General features: G+C 33.8%; 1 protein-coding gene across 5 annotated transcripts in view; it reads left to right on the top strand.

The window, feature by feature from the left end:
* Positions 1–14686, top strand: part of FMN2 (formin 2) — a 166608-nt gene that overhangs the window by 100914 nt on the left and 51008 nt on the right. For all 5 annotated transcript variants that reach the window (XM_017736388.1, XM_017736386.1, XM_017736387.1 and 2 more), the window contains 5 exons: positions 6870–6961; positions 7100–7229; positions 8118–8264; positions 10060–10119; positions 10300–10420. In XM_017736388.1, coding sequence (XP_017591877.1) covers positions 6870–6961; positions 7100–7229; positions 8118–8264; positions 10060–10119; positions 10300–10420 — 550 coding nt within the window. The remainder of the gene's footprint in view (positions 1–6869; positions 6962–7099; positions 7230–8117; positions 8265–10059; positions 10120–10299; positions 10421–14686) is intronic.

The following is a 14686-nucleotide window of genomic DNA, read 5'->3' as shown; positions in this document are numbered from 1 at the left end:
AGAGTGAGAAGGCTTTTGCACTCCAAAAGAACCTGGAAATATGAGACTCAAAGCCATGAGCCACAGAATGGCATTGAAGGCCAATGTATGCTATTGTATGGGGTCCTTTACTTCCCTCATGTAGTTTTGATAATGCTAATTAATTTAACACCTTTCAGATGTTTGGTTTTTAGTCTTTAGCTTTTAGTCACCTGCTTTGGAATGATTTGATGATTTATGAAATCCCTCTAAATAATCCACTTCGGAGTACAAAAAGGGAGATAGTAAGCTCTAGTCCACTTTAGAGAAAAACGGAGGAGCTAAACAAAACATAAAAAAACTGGAAGTCTCACAACAGCTAGAAAAGACTTTTACTATTCATCCCTGAAGAACTAGGTTACTCAACACTGCTCAGGAAGATTATGGTCAAAAGAGAAACCTATTCTAACAACCTCCAAATCTCTATGAACACTTCTCTTCTTTGTGCCACAGCATTTCTGTTTTGGCCTATGGTATTTTATTTGACATTAATTTTAATCTGTTTCGTTATAAAGTGAAGATATATCCCATTCCATACAGTTTTTAGCATGCAAAAAAATTGAATTAATTTTATCTGTTACATATGTGTGAATGTGAGAGATTTTCTTGTGGGAAGTATGGAATAGATACTGCAGTCATAATCAGTTTTTGCATACTTCCCTCTCTTATAGTGAGCAAGATTTTTTTTATTATTTTGGTTTAAAAAATACTCCTCTTATGTTGATAATGTACTAATAATTTTCAAATGTTTACTTAACGTCATCTCTAATATACTTCAGAATCTGAATATAATAGATTATTTGCAAATTTGCAGTTCATTGAAATAACCAAATGTCATTGTGTTGATTTTGTAATTACCTTCACTTATTAGAGAAAATGTCTAGGAAATGTCCTGACTAAGGAAAACACCATATGTTAATCTCAGGAAAGACTCAAGTTGTTCAAATGTCTAATATATTTCTTTGCTTTGAATAGAAAACAGATCAGTCCAACTTTATTATATTTGCTTGGTTACAAGACAGAAAAAAACCCCACAACCACAACCAAAAAACCCAACCAAAAACCAAACAGAGAACAAGAAAAGTCATCAGTTTACTTGGAGAGGGTTTTATAAGGGGACCTGAATTTTAATCCTGGATTTTTCTGTTTGATAAAACTGTGTCTAGAAAGAAGCTTTCTTTTTAGTTGACTTTTGTTTTCTTTTTTTCCTTTCAGCCTTTTGTCAAAACACTTCAGACCTTGCATTTTCTTCCCTTGCTAGCTTCATAAATTATAACAATATTGTTCAATAACAGTTGTAAGCAATGGGTGGTACCAGAGAGCCTGGCATGTTTGACTCCTCCCCTATTTCTCAATATCATCCTGTGTTGTAAGTGGGAATAATTTTGCAGCATTCGTTTACTTTGTAGCCAGTAATTTAATTTCTAGTTCTTAGGGTTTATTTATTAGATTGAGATTTTTTTTGCTGGATATTTAGATACCACTGTACCAGTCCTCAGTCTTTCTATTTGATCTGTATGGAATATATGGGAGCATTTGTTTTACAGTCTTCCTTTAGAATGGAATCTTTTTTTCTGATTGCATGTGTCTGGCATAGTGCTTTCCCTTCTTAAATGTGAATGAAATTTGGGCAGTCTCCAAACCTAAACACACCCTAATTTCAAAAGCCACAGAATCCCAAGGGTTCAATTCCTGTTTAGTGAGGAATTAAACTCTTGTTAAACCACAAAGTTATTGTATATATCTTAGTGACTTTTTATAAATGAAGAAGCCCACACCCCACCAAAGACCCAAGTCCTCAATAATTTATTTAATATTATTAAGTTGAACTGCATTGAGTGAGAAGGACTGTGTTACTGCAGCATTGTACTGTACAGTCAGATAGCTCTTACATGTGGTTGTGTAGCTCGGTTTGTGAAGAGTTGTTTAAATATGTGTTGATAATTAGCTATGTATTAATATCTAGACTATTTTAATAGGAGAATCTTAATAGATAAAACTACATGTGGAAGTGTTACTTAAATGTGCTTTTACAAACTCTCTAATAACAATGCTATCAGGTGTCAGCTATAATTAGGGGAGAAGGCAGGTAAAATCCATTCAAGTTTCTGTATGGGGTTAGGACATATTGGTTGTGATCAGAAATGTACTGATCAGCAAATAAGTGAATGTTTAGTTTGAAAACAGATTTCCTCTTAACAGCTGGGGTTGTAGCTAAAGTATCACTGAAACAAGGTATGTCTGCTTCTGCTTGCATGTTCGCTATATCATGAAAACAATTGTATAAAAGTGGATTAAAAATGCTGTCAAATTATTTTCTTTCATCTATGAATTTGCCCTTTTCAGTTCTTTTCACATTACAAAAGAAACATGCATACATTCACAATTAGGCTCCCAGTTTTGTCCATACTGCCTTTAAAAGATTTAGGTCAATGCTTTCAAAAACCTCAAAATGCCTTTGCAAGAATAAAAGGCATCCAGAAGTCTGAAGCGCATGAATCTGCCACTAAGATTCAAACCATCTCCTCAGTTATTTCTTGGATTTTTTTTTTTTTTTTTTTGAACTAGCAATGAAAATGTGATGTTAATATTTTTTGCAGAGCGCCTATAGATGGTACTTGAATTTTTTTTTTTTTTTTTTTGAACTAGCAATGACAATGTGATGTCTTAATATTTTTTGCAGAGCCTATAGATGGTACTTGAGTTCTGATGATCCAGCTTCAAAAGAATATGATATTTATTATTAACTGTGGTATCTCTGTATATCCGTGTTGTTCCAGCTACTGTTGACAAAATTCCTTAGACAAGTCACTTGATGTTTTTGAAATGTATAACACAAAGTTTTAAAGTCAAGTTTGGCAAAAAATAAAATTGCATACATTTAAACTGATCCAAACTCAGAGCTAAGGTTCTGTTGCAAGGAAAAAGAAGCTAACCAGGAAATGGATAAGATTTATGTTGTGAGATTGAAAAAGGGCCGTTATGAACTTTGGTAAGACCAAATACAGGCTAAATTTATACTCTGGAAAAAAATAGGAAAATAATTAAACTGAAGCAGAATATTTTTGCAGTAATTTCTGTTAGATTTATGCTGTCTGATTTTAGATATGGTTAAAGCAAATTCTAGTATATTATGTTATTTTTTCTAATTTGGATGCTATATAGCTATATATAGCTAAAATTCAAGGAAAGAAATATCAGTGACATTCAAGGAGGTGCTAATGCAATCAGATTAATTACTTTTCTGAGAAGTATTTATTGAATGTGTTCTCTCTTGACACAAATTTGAAGGGCAATATAAAAGCTTATTTTAATTATCCATTTGTAAATTAGAGAATAAATAGCCATTAACAATAAAGGAAGCTGGTAAAACTTCTGAGAAATGATCTTCAATAATAGCTGTGCAAAAGATACAGTATTTCTTTTCTGTCAGAATTTAAAGTACCCATAGATCACAATTCTGGATACCTGAGCCAAAATTAGTGACTTGAAATTCAGGTTTGATTCTGAACTTGGACCATGTATTTCAACTTCTTGATTTTGGTGAAGGGTGTAAACCTTCTCTCTTGAGTTTTGCTCTGGCCTGCCCATGAGTGGATCATGCTTAGCCTTTGTATCTTTGACAGTTGTTACTTCTTTGCATAAACAACCTGGGAATAATGGCTTTAAATAAGGAATAGAGAGTCTGCCTAACCTTTGGCCATGGGATTTGGTGGAGAAACATTAAGAGCTTGAACATACATGTATGTAATAGATTGCTGCGATAAGCCCTCTAATATTTCACTATGTGTAGAAGGCCAGGAGAGAGAGAATTCTCAGTATTTATTCTAAAATATTTGCAAATAACCATTTAGTTTTATGCTTCATGTTAAAATATTTACTTCTCTTTAACTGTTATGAAAAAAATGTCAAGTGATTTTTCTCCAGTTTAACAGAAGAGAACATACTTTACAGACTCACCAGAAATAATGGAACTTAATTTAAATTGTTAGTATGAGAACTTGTTTACTTTTACAAAAAGTTAGTTTTTTTTCAAAAATTTACAAGTGTGAATTGAATACATGAACTTTTTGAAATTTGAGTTGAATAAATAAAATAGCTCTTTATACACAGTCATGTCATTTTCACATCTAGACCTCCATGGCTCTGATGATATGACCACTGGAGCAATGCTACCTTTCTTGGCATCCTTCCAATTTCTAAAATCTATAGATTTCACTTATTGCCAAGAGAGTTCTTACTGATTTGAGAAGTGATGGAAATTTTCTTTTCTTTTAACTCTCACTTGGTTAAGAGTATTCTAGATTAAGTGTGGACATCTCCCATTTACATCTGCCTTTTTAACACAAAACCAAACCCAAGCCTTCTCGTCAACAGCACATGCAATATTTAATTTAATACTTCTGCAGTTAGTTGTCTCTTTTCTAGTCCTCATCTTGTCTCTGGATGAGTCTTCTAAGACTGGATTAAAAGTGGATTAAATTTTCTGATCCTAGGATCTTGGAAACATTCTTCTTCTCAGGATATCTTGATACAAGAAATAATTACTATAGTAATTGTATTCACAGGTCCTATGTCTGCATTGACTTTATGGAGAAAAATACCTTTGGAGGATGAAGGCCCAGGTTTCTTTCCTCACACAGAAGTGAAACTGGGCTAGGGAATTCAGGAAACTAAGTGTTATGAATGGGCCACTGCCAGTATTTTAAAATTAAAAACTGATAAAAAATCCTCAGCCTAGTCCTCATTAACTGAGAGAGGTGTGATGCCATATAAACAATCAGATAAAGGAAGGCGCAAACAGGTCAGGGGAAGTGACCTGCTCAGCACTCATGGGATCACATTTAGGATTCTATGTGCAGGTGTGGCCCCTCCAGGGCAAGAGATAGTGATATATGGGAGCAAGTCTAGTGCAGAGCAGCAATGATGGTTAAAGACTTGGAGAAGTGTTATACAAGGAGAGACAGCTGGGTTGCTCAGTCTGGAAAAGAGAAAGCTCTGGACAATCTTATCAGTATGTACAAATACCTGACTGGGGAGGGGGAGTAAAGAACACAGAGCTAGACTCAGGGATGCCCAACATAATGACAAGACATAGTGGGCCTCCTGAATTTGAAACACTGGAAATTCCATAATTCCATTTAAATAGAAACTTTTTTTTTTTTTTTTTTTTTTTTTTTTTTTTTTTTTTTTTTTTTTTTTTTTTTTTTTTACTGCAAGGGTGTCCAAACACTGGAACAGTCTGCCTAGAGAAGTCATCAGGTCTCCATCCTTGGGGATATTCAAAACCTGGCTGGACATGATACTGAGCAAGCTTCTCTAGATGCCTCTGCTTTGTGTCAGTGTTCACCTAGACAGTCTCCAGGGGTCCCTTCAAACCTCAGCTATTCTATTAATCTTGGGTACAGGTACTACCACCATAATAATTTCTTAGTGTCGAGAACAAAGTTTATTGCTGGAAAAAAGAGTTTTTAATACTTCCAATCTGTTGAAGTATTTAATATATAAGATCAGACAACTTTAGAGATGACCTTTGAAGAACATCCACAGAAACGCTGGCTAAATATTAGGATATGTGACATTCAAGATAGGTGGCCTTGCAGTCATTTCCAGACTTCTTGATGTAATAAGAGAAACTCTAAAGGGCTTTTGCTAAATGTCTCTTCAATCTCTTCATCTTTCTATTTTGCATCAGTATTTTCTCCTTTTTCACGTGGGAAGATGTTCAACAATCTCAGAAAAAGTGTCCAAACCCAACTTTCTGGTTTCAGGTTCCTGATGGAGCAGGCACTATGATTTGAAACAGCTCCATCCCTCTTCTGCTAACCCTGCAAAAGCATTCAAGAGAGAATGCAGATGCAGCATATCTTATGCTTTGCCATTATCTAAGTGCTTAGAATATAATTTTCCACTGTTGTCTTCAAGTTCTGTGGTGGAGAAAGTTAAAAAATGAGTGTAATGCTTTCTTAAAGGAATAATGGTAGATATACCTTTTTTAAACACTTGGGCAGATTGATGTTTTGAATCTCTTTTGAAAACTGCTATATTTGTCAAAAGAAGGGTCAGAAGGAGGAATTTTCATTTCACTTTTATTCCTTTCCATGCCATTCCATTTTCCAGTAATACAGTTTAGAAAAAAATTTTACCATAGCTTGGAACACAGAAAAAAGTGAGGCTCAGTTTCTGTTGATTGGAGTATTGAAGAACAGATTTCACAGTGTGCCACAGGGTTCTTCAGGAAACTAGGCAGTTTATATGTAATTTTTTTGGCTTATTAAGATAAAAATAAAAATAATTTTACTCCAAAGAAATATGCAGTAGTTCTCATGTGTTATATGTATGACAGTTCCATATTAAATCAAATATATGTTCGTTCCATTGTGGTTTCTCAGATCCCTACTAAAATTTAAAATGCAATAAACAATACAAAAGTGTTTTCATTTATTAAAAAAAAATATTATTTAAATGCATATTTAAAGATCAGATGACATTCAAACGTAACCTAACAAATTTGTGATGAGAAATACCACTCTCCTCTTGAGTCCTTCAATTCAAAGACTTCATAAATCAGCAAAGTAAAGGCATTGGGAGTGAAGACTGTCATCTCAGTGCATCATTGAATGAGTAAATATTTTGCAGACTGCTGGCAGTAATATTATTTGCAAGATATTCTATTCTCTATCAGATCTATTTATACTTAAAATCACTCTGTAGACTCTTATAGTTTTACCATAAGCAGTTGCTAGAAAGAAAAGAAAAATCTATGAATTTGATTTGTTACAAGGGTATCTTTATCTGTGTTGTTTGACTAGTCACAACAATTTTTCTTTTTTTTTTTTCCTTTATTCCAGAGAGCACAATCAGATGAGCTAGAAAAAATAGAAAAGCATAGCAAGGCATCCAAGGAAAAAGAGAACGCCAAGTCTTTGGATAAGCCAGAACAGTAAGAACACACTTATGAAAGAGCAGTTTTGCTCACTTCAGAAAACTATCTCTGCTGAAGCAAAATATGTATGAAAAAAACCCCAAGCCTGTACCTACTGACAGTGACCCAAATAATTTTCTTTAATCACTTCGACAGGTTCCTCTATGAACTCTCACTGATTCCCAACTTTTCAGAACGTGTGTTTTGCATCCTGTTCCAATCAACGTTTTCAGAAAGCATTGGTTCAATCCGTCGCAAACTTGAATTGTTACAGAAACTGTGTGAGGTAGGTTGTGCTCTGTGAAAAAGTAGATCTAAATTTCTGATATTTAATCTTGTTAAGCTTTACTCATATTTCAAAAGTTTTCACTTTATTTACTTAAAGTACTCATTAAAAATCTAAAGGATAGTAGAATAGAACATTTTATGATTGTTCTTCAACATCAAAGTGAATTTTAAGATTAGCTTTTGGTTCTGAATTATATCATGTTTTTGCCATCAGTGTGTATCAGTCTCTGGAAAACAGTGCACCTTCTACTTTTTTTAAAGCAAAATCTTCCCTCTTCATAGTCACTGTATCACTCCTTTTCAAAGGAATGCCAGTTCAGCTAACCTTGTGTTTGCTCGAACTTGAGAAATGTGCAACTTAATAATATCTCTGGTATCTAACATCAGATAGAGATAGCAATGTTGTATCTAGTCTGAAGAGATTACTGGAATTTTGCAGTCCCATGCAAAACAAATATGGGGCTTTAAAACGCAGGTAACATCAGTATTTTTGATAACTTAAAACTGTTTCAATTGTTTTATGTTTTACTATGTAATGTTTTTTATTTGATTGATTAAATGTTTTACTTGTTCCATCTGAGTGTTTTATGAACTTCTTGATTAATTTTCTCAGAAATTAAATATACCATTCACAATTTCAGTATCAGTCAAGGATTACTATTTTGTTTTTTTCAACAGGTCATGTCTGGTAATACTGTACAGATTTTCTCTTATTTTTTTCTAAGTCTCCATTTTGGAGATAACATTCTCCATTCATAAAAAATTACATATTAATATTGTTCTACTTCTATGTGTTGCAGTAGAAGGTAACACAACATCAACAAATCTGCTCATTAACCATAAATATTAATGGAACTTTGAACTTTTTTTTTTTTCTGTATTTTAGACATTGAAGAATGAATCAGGCGTTATGAGGGTTCTAGGTTTGGTTCTTGCCTTTGGAAATTACATGAACGGTGGAAACAGGACACGAGGACAGGCTGATGGGTTTGGACTAGATATCCTGCCAAAACTGAAAGATGTAAAGAGCAGTGTAAGTTGACTTGAGACTTCCTGAAAGCCTGAGAAGCTTAAATTCTCAGAAAATTACTTCGTTTCTGAGTAAATGTTGTGAAGTTTATGAAGGCATGTGGAAGGGAATTCTTTTGTTGCTACGCTTATCTGATCACACTTCTAGAGTTGGATGTATTTGTAGAATTATGAAAATTAACCATCTCTTTTCACTACTATACAAACAAAAATACCTAAATTTATGTTTTAGTTCCTACTTTGATGTATGTTTGACTTTCAGTACACTTCATAGTTCCAACTTTTCTTGTAATTAGATACTATGATCTGACAGTTAAAAGTTTATTACAGAAGTGGAAAGAGTTCCATGCTGATTCAAAATATTGTGAGGGAAAAAATGTCACTCCTGGAAATGATTGAATAGGCATTCAGAGCATTTTAGATAATCCAAAATTCATTCTTTATGTACACCATGATTACAGAGTTTGTATTTAATATTGAAACATGGAGCCACCTAGTAAAGTACTTCTTGATTCAAGATTTGTCTAGTCTAGTCATCTCAGTAAAGACAGTGATAAGTAATGTTTTTTCTTGCTCTGTGCTAAACTGGAATTTGTGTGTTACCAGCAATTTTTGGCTTTGATTAATCACTTCAGGGTTACATCACATATATCTACTTTTGTTTACAAGGAAACAATAATCTTAAAGTTTCTATGGCTATAATGAAAAATCTTACCTGAATGTGACAGATTATAGCAATAATTCTTGACCCTTAAATTAGTTCCTACCAATGTGATGAGTCACTGTCAAGATCTTCAATTCTGCAAATGGCAGAAAAAGAAGAGTTGGTTTCCCTGCTTGGTCCCTCACTAAATATACATTTTTTTAGCTGCTGAGGTAGGTCGTGTGAGTAGACTGTTAACCCTGAGTTGAGAGACCATGTCAGCCATTTGCCTTTTTAAATGGGTGGAGGAATTTCATTCTTGCATCCTGGTCTCTTTTTTAAACCAAGGGAGTGGTGATGTGAATGACACTTCAGTACAACGTATTTAGAGCAGCTTACTCCAGCTGAACCTTCAAATTGGCTCTAGATCTGATATGTCACCAGTTTTAGAACTCTGCTCAGTAGAAAATGTAGGCACACCAAATTTAGTTTGGTAACTCAAGACTTGAGTATGTAATTTGCTGGAAATATTTTGACTATTAACCTTGCAATTGCAAGATACATTTTCAGTTTATTTGCTACTGATCAGTCAGGAAAGCTCTTACAAAAATCCTTTTCTTAACACATCTGAAAACTTAATTCTGTCAGAAATCCTCTTCAAATGGAAGGTTTTCTGCTGAAGTTTCATTAGAGAGATTACACAGGGGAAGCAATGAAAAAGCTCCCTCCCTCACCCCCCAAATTTCATTTATAAAAATAACTTTCTTTGTTTAATTTAACTTTGCTTTGGTTATAGTTATAGTGTTGCCTTGAAGAACTTGTCTACATGAACCCAGAAACAATTTCTCTTTTCCTTGTTGAAAAATTTCAGAACATAAGGTTTGCAATCAGGTAGAATTAAAAAATCAGGAGTATGTTCCATGAGTGTTATATCTTTCTTCATTTTATTTAATGATTAAATAGGACTTCAGGGTGAGGTTTGATTTTGATTTGGTTGGTTTTTTGTGTGTTTCTTTTTTTTTTTTTTTTTAGTGAAGGGACCAAACCAGCAAAGTATTTTTTTACACTAAATATTTCATTTATATGAATTACCTTTTCTGAATTTTTTTTTTCTGTGAGTTTCAGTAACACAGAAAACTCTTACTCTTCTATACAGGACAACAGCAGAAGTCTTCTATCTTACATTGTCTCATATTATTTGCGTAATTTTGATGAGGTGAGTGAAAGTTAAATTTACTCTTTTAAATTCGGGTTAAGCAACCCAACTGACTAAATTTGCTCTTCTGCTGGCAAGATGCAGAAATGTGTACAAATATTCTCTGTGCTTTCAGTTATATATTTTAGTATAGGAAAAAGTAACGAGCACTATGTAACTGTTCACTTGTGGTTTTGTCAGGATGCTGGAAGAGAACAATGCATCTTTCCTCTTCCGGATCCACAAGATCTCTTCCAGGCTTCACAACTGAAGTTTGATGATTTTCAGAAAGATCTCCGCAAAATGAAGAAAGACTTGCGAGGTACTGAACCCAGATCATGCTAATTATATGTTGCCATTATATCTCTTCTATTTTTGTTTGTATCATTTTGAGAAATTAGATGACACTGTAAAAATAGTTGTGTATTTTTAACTTCTCAGCTATTAGTTTGTTTCTTTAATTTGCTTTTCCATGACTATGGAAATAATGCAATAATACACAATTTTCTGTAGATAACCTGAAGAGGTTTTTAAATTAAACAGCATCAAACCAGTTAGGTTAAATCTTTTGTTTCAAAACCAAACCAAAAAACTAATTTAGTTTTTCTTTTTTGCACACTGATTTCAAGTCTTTGACCATAAAAAGCATTGCAAAGTGTTGGACTATGTCCATGATAAAAAAATAATAAGAGGTTTATAACCAGGTCCAAATAGTATCTAGCAGATAAAAAGTATGACATTGTTAGAGACACTTCAAATAACTGGACTTTACTGAAAAGTAACATGCAAAGGAAGTATTTTTTTCTCCTCTTATGAAATGTTTTCTTTAAATGAATTCAGCAAGCTTAAGATATATTTGCTAGACTTTGATGAAGAACATTTACCATATATTTCTTAATAACATGGGGATCTAAGCACTAGATTTGTTAAGCAAGAGTAGTTTGCACAAACGATCCATGATCTTCAATATTTTTTGCAAAAAATCTGTGTTAAACTGGTCAGTTATGTTACTGTGCTGAATCTTTGAGGGGGAGATACAAATCAAGGAGTGATCTGCCCATTACTGTTGCCTTGCTGCTTTTAAATGCCATGCCTCTGGAGAGCTAGAAAAGGTTTGGTAATCCATTAATCCCTGATCAACCTACAATGGGAGGTTCTCTATTAAAACAAAAACATAACATGGTTACTAAAGGATATCTGACCTTCCCTTCTTGCTTCTATCAAACTTTGTTTGGATGTTTTAAAAGTTATTTTAAATATTTTGAGGTAATATTTAAAGTTGTATCAAGGTCACTTAGTGTGATACTAGGGAGTGAACTGTAGCATCATCCATTTACTGCTCCTGAACAATCTAGGGAGCAAAAATCTCACAATTCAGTCATGAAAACTTGTTCTATACTTCTTGCAACTTCCAGATAATCTCAGAGCTGATCTCCAAGCTTGCACATGTAGAAGATACATAGGTCTTATTTAAAAAAGATACTTGAATTCAGGTGCATGTTAACGAATATCCATGGGGGCAGATTTTATTCCTCACAAATTTACCAAAAATGTTTTTTGGTACATTAAAGGTTAAATATTTTTAGATCAAGGTTGAAATTTGCACACAGACATAAATCTCTTGTGGAATAAATCCACACTGTGCAGTGATCAAAGCGGGGGTTCTGTAGAAATGGAAATTACACGCTTCGATCTGCCTTCAGATTGCAGTTGAATTCTTTCTGTGCTTCCAATCCAACCCTTAGGCTCGAGACTCTTCTCTGTAGTTAATGAAACTGAAGAATAACTACAAACACCATTGCTGGTACAAGCTTTTTTGGGGACAGCATCAGCATCTTCATCCTCTCCTGAATATGTCATGACAGTTTCAAAACCAGACTGCAGTCTCAGTCATGACTTCTTAATAGTGTCCGGAGATCCAAAATGCTTTGTGGTTCCTTTTCCAAAGAAAAATGTCAATCTAAATTAAAAACAATTTCTGTTAAAAGATTTTATGACTGCAAGAGCAGTAGAAGTAAATTTTAGTAATACATTAAAAATTCTAGGTATTCTGATAGCTTGTTATAATGATTTCAGTGAGATAGAATAGCCTGTCTTAATGACAATCATTTCTAAATGGAGTACAAATTTTAACAGAATGCATAAAATTACTTGCAAACGGGTTTTTTACTGCATTTACTCTAAGTACACTGCCAGATTTGCTAATGAAGACATGGAATCTTAAGAGTTACTAGAGCTATTAAGTGCCTCATCAAATGACTGAACAAGAAGAGAGTTGTATGATGCTGAGAAAATTCTGACAAAATTCTAAATATGAACCGATTAATTTGATGTCAGTGTGAGTAAATGAGTATTGATTATTCCTGGGAAACACTGACTTTAAAGTCATAGAAATAAATGCCCAGAATACATTACTGTTTTATACTGAGATGTGGACTGTAACTTTGTACTTATATTCATCAGTAATTAGATGGCAGATTTCACCATTTGGTGAGGGGTGGGGCATTTGATTTGTTCTTTGTCACTGAGAAACAGAAACTTGTTCAAATATTGATGCAGGCAGTATCACCATTTAAAGGGTATTCTGTTCATGTTAGTTTCAAATACCCTGAAAACCATGCAGTGAGATCATGCTTATTACAGTGGGGGAAGGAGGTGTTGGTTCACCCAGGAAAAAAGTCTTCTGCAGATATTTTATTTCTGACTTTGAAAACTTTCCTGGATCATTATTCAAAGGTAAATTTCATTCCAGAAAGATCCTTTCATAAAACTTAAAAAACCCCAACAGAATACCCACAAAGTGGAGGACAGTTATTATTAAAAAAAAGTTTCATAGCTGTAACAATAACAGTTCATTTTAGTACTGTTGTATTTTTCCATCCAAAGATGACAGTAATATACACAGAGACATGCAGCTATAAATAGTCTTCATGATTCTGTAAAATAATTTTGTTGATGTGCTCTTTCACAGTTTTGAGTTTGGGCTTATGTTTGTATTAGAGTTATTATGTTGACTGCTTAAAAAGAAAAAGGACTCGTGATGTTCAAACTTCTGTGCTTTCTTCCCTTGTGACTATCGAGGCTATTGTCCATATTTAAGTGTTCATGAACTCTATGCCTTGGCAGTTTTTAAAATCTTAGATATGAAAATTTCTTCTAGTATTTCAGATTAGAAGTGCAAGTCCCAAAGACTTTTAGAATCATACCGTGTCTGTTCCAAGATGAATAAGACAGAAACTTATTTTTTTTTAAATAATACAGCTCTCCAGGATAAAATTTATATACCAGATTTTTTTTTTTTTTTTTTTTTTTTGGTAAGGTAGAAGACCAAAGAACAGGTAGATCCTTTAACTAACAAATCAAGTGAGTTTGGCTCCATCTGTTGCTCCTAGATTTCACAGCTCTCCAGGATTCCCACTTTAGCCTTTTTGACTTCAGTGACATATAGTTTGTTAAGCAACTTGATCTGCTTTTGATCTCTCCTGGCTGTCAGCAACATTCCTTGATGCAGTCATGCCAAGCAATGACTTCTGCTCCTATGTCATTCCACAGAAGAAACTTTAGCACTTGCCACATGACTTAAATCAACTCACCATGTAAAGAAAATTGGGCATCCAGGGTCACAGGAGCAGTGTGTGACTCTCACTGATTAGGACCTCTGTTATGTAATTGTTAGTATCAGTATGTTTTTCTAGACACTTCAGAGTGCTCCAGGCAGAGCAGAAAGATGTGGAAAACATATATTAATCAAGATTCTAACCCTCTTTGCTCTGACACTCTTAAGGTAAAATTGTGGTTTAGGAACATGTTGGATTTCTTGCCCATGAAATTCTTCAAGATGTATTTAGGAAAGAGCTAGAACACTAAAATGGCATTGAGAGTTATAAAATTATGGCAAGTTAAAAAATGTTTAGAAGCTATTCTTTGGCTACACATTAGCATTCTAGCCTTACAACATTAAGTTTATTCTTACTAATCAGAAACTAATTCATCACTTGTCACTTATTGCAAAACTTTCACTTAAGCTCAGCTAAAAGGGAATTAGAAACAATGTCAGGCAGAAAATAAATCTCACTAGTAGAAGAGATTAATAGTACAATATGATGCAGATTGCTATGAAACTGAGTTGAAGTCAGTACTTGTTTATGTGTCATAATGTCATATTTAATATATTTGATTAGTCACTGACTACAAGCAATAATTATGATAATTTAACATTATTTTTTTAGTGATGCTTTCTTTTCCTATTCTGGGTGTTTACAACTCACTGAAAAGTCTCCATCCAAAGAAGCTAGGCTGTGTGGCCCAGTACATCTCCCTGATTTGGAATAAATGTGACTGAGAATGTTTATAAAGTGTTAAGCATTTGCAGAACACTTTGTATTTTAAAAGTATGTTCCAAGAAAAGCCCCAGAGTATCTTGGAAAAATACACGTTCCCTATTTTTTTAGTGCATCTTACAGTCACCTAAAGTTACCTATTCATGTTGGACCTGCTTGTTGTAGAGCTGTTATGTGCTCTCATGTTTAACACCTGCTGTGTGAATAAGAGCATTGGAAGTACCATAATGTGGGATAGAAAGACTTTT

The sequence above is a fragment of the Corvus brachyrhynchos genome, unplaced genomic scaffold (assembly GCF_000691975.1).
Source record: "Corvus brachyrhynchos isolate BGI_N302 unplaced genomic scaffold, ASM69197v1 scaffold595, whole genome shotgun sequence".
Lineage (NCBI taxonomy): Eukaryota > Metazoa > Chordata > Aves > Passeriformes > Corvidae > Corvus > Corvus brachyrhynchos.
This window is presented reverse-complemented; position numbering and strand designations above follow the sequence as displayed.